A 2,843-nucleotide genomic window follows, 5' to 3' on the forward strand; every position below is an offset into this window, starting at 1 on the left:
GTGTTCTTTGGAGGTCTTCATCAGATCAGAATTGGTGTTCTCTGGAGGTCTCCATCAGATTAGGATTGGTGTTATGGGTGGTGGTCTTCCTCAGATCAGAATTGGTGTTCTCCGGAGGTGTTCATTAAATCAGGATTAATGTTCTCTGAAGTTCTTCATCTTATCAGGATTGGCGTTCTCTCGAGATGTTCATCAGATCAGAATTGGTGTTCTTTGGAGGTCTTCATCAGATCAGAATTGGTGTTCTTTGGAGGTCTTCATCAGATCAGGATTGTTCTTTGGAGGTCTTCATCAGATCAGGATTGGTATTAGGTCAATCTGGGCTCTCTGTAACAGGCAGGTCATGTATAATATTAGAAATCAGCAGAAGGAGATGGAGAGAACGACATGCAGCTGGGGATTCCATGGTAAGGCAGTAGAGAGAGGGACAATCCACCACATCTCAAATGCCAAAAGCCTCATGAGGTTGCACGGGCTTCAGGGAGCTTACTTTATCATTCCAGTCCAGATGACAATAATTTGGAATGTCCTCTTCTGCCAGGGCGACAATCTGCTCCCCTGTGAAATACTCCCCAGAATACAGGATCCAGGCCCCTTTGACCTGCTTATGTGATGAAGCGGTGTTATCAAATCCGTAGGATTGAAGGGAATTTGTAGGCTTCTCCAGGGTTACAGGTCTGCCCCCATAGTGGATGTGCTCATACAGAGTAATCTTGGGATTATACAGACCGCCCTTCACACGTCGTGCAGAGCCGATGTTCTTCTGAAATGATGGGATTGAGCTGTAGTTGCCGGGTTTGAAGCATCTAAACTTCCCTTTATAACCATTTTCACTGAAGAGGAACCATGGTTCTCCATTGATTTTGAGAGATTGGGCTTTCTTCAGGAATCCAACATCTGCCAGGTTGGTAGTGTCTTGCTCTATAGACACAGATTCTCCAGCGAATTCAGGGAACTCAAAGAGCTCAAGAGTGTTCATCTTCCAGTTGTATGTGGAGGTCAAGTGACGAGAACGGAAATCTCTTGAGGCGGGTGTGAGTTTACTGCATCTCTGGTGGGGAATTTATATAAAAGTCACCTGTGCTGAAACCAGTTGGATGGCTTTTTCTGTAGAATCATCTTATTTCCACAGAACATCTGTCATCTCAGCTCACAAGTCCTAACACAGATTTCTCACTCAGATATGAAGATATCCATCATTTGGCAGTTCCATGGAAAGGCTGTTTAAACTTTGCAGACATGCGTTGTGCTCTCAGCCATGAAAGCTGAATTCAATTCAATTTATCCAAAACTCCAATACAAAAAAAAAGATATACGACTGTTTAGCAGTCCTTAAAGCAGAGGTCCACCCTAAAGTGGACCTTCCGCTCATTGGAATCCTCCCCCCCTCCGGCGCCACAATTGGCACCTTTCAGGGGGAGGGGGGTGCAGGTACCTGTACAGTACAGGTATCTGCACCCACTTCCGGGATAGCTCTCTGCGGAAAGGGGCATAGATTACGCCCCTTTCCGAAAGTCCCCCGCTGCCTGCTGGGAAACACACAGATCCCAGAGGCAGCAGGTCCATCCTTATTGCGCAGCGCGACTCGCGCATGCGCAGTAGGGAACCGGGAAATGATTCCCATACCCAAGATGGTGGCGGCAGCACCCGGGAGACGATTGAGAGATCGGCTTCGAGTGCCGACATCGCGGGCGCGCTGGACAGGTAAATCATCAGCTGCAGTATTTGTAGCTGCTGGCTTTTTTTTAAAAAAACGCGGACTACCGGCGGACTCCCGCTTTAAATGTGGTGGCAGCATTTGTTTTCCTTTCTTCAGACTTTGTTTTCAGCTGGTGGACCCATCAGTAACATAATTCCCTTCCCAGCTCACTTACTCACTGTACTGTATCAATGGAGGAGCGTTGTCACCCCCAGACTGCTCTCCTGATCTGGACTACAAACACCCTCCATTATCTCCATTATACTGTATATGGAGATCTCAGAAGATAGCTGGGAAAGCTGATAACATTTGTTTTTACTTTTTGTTTATTAAAGTTTTACAGTGTACCCTATGTAGAGGTGCAATGCGTTGGCACAGAATAGACTTATGAGATTGTTATATGGTAAAAAAGGATATAAGCTGGAAGAATGAGTGAAAATCCTTCTATGATACAACAAATCGTAATTCCATTTTAGGAACGGCTATATATGTCTCAGTGTTATATAGTCACATAGTAGGTGAGGTTGAAAAAGACACAAGTTCATCAAGTCCAACCTATGTGTGTGTTTATCTGTCAGTATTACATTGTATATCCCTGTATGTTGGGGTCGTTCAAGTGATCATCTAATTTTTTTATGAAATTATCGATGTCCCCCGCTGAGACCACCGCCTGTGGAAGGGAATTCCACATCCATGCCACTCTTACAGTAAAGAACCTTCTATGCAGTTTAAGGTTGAACCGCTTTTCTTCTGATTTTAATGAGTGGCCACAAGTCTTATTAAATTCTTTTTTGCGGAAAAGTTTTCTCCCTATTGTGGGGTCACCAGTCTGGTATTTATATATTGTGGGGTCACCAGTCCGGTATTTATATATTGTGGGGTCACCAGTCCGGTATTTATATATTGTGGGGTCACCAGTCCGGTATTTTTATATTGTGGGGTCACCAGTCCGGTATTTATATATTGTGGGGTCACCAGTCCGGTATTTATATATTGTGGGGTCACCAGTCCAGTATTTATATAATGAAATGATATCCCCTGTCAAGTGTCTCTTCTCCAGAGAGAATAAGTTCAGTGCTCATAAACTTTCCTCATTACTAATATCCTCCAGACCCTTTATCAGCTTTGTTGCCCTTCTCTGGAC

General features: G+C 44.6%; 1 protein-coding gene across 1 annotated transcript; it reads right to left on the reverse strand.

Moving 5' to 3' along the window:
- Positions 1 to 442: 442 nt before the first annotated feature.
- Positions 443 to 979, reverse strand: LOC143975960 (epidermal differentiation-specific protein-like). The gene has a single exon (XM_077478488.1). The coding sequence runs from the start codon at positions 977 to 979 to the stop codon at positions 443 to 445; it is 537 nt and encodes a 178-aa protein (XP_077334614.1).
- Between the last annotated feature and the right edge of the window lie 1,864 nt (positions 980 to 2,843).

The sequence above is a fragment of the Lithobates pipiens genome, unplaced genomic scaffold (assembly GCF_037356315.1).
Source record: "Lithobates pipiens isolate NorthernLeopardFrog02 unplaced genomic scaffold, aLitPip1_a1.2 Scaffold_13, whole genome shotgun sequence".
NCBI lineage: Eukaryota > Metazoa > Chordata > Amphibia > Anura > Ranidae > Lithobates > Lithobates pipiens.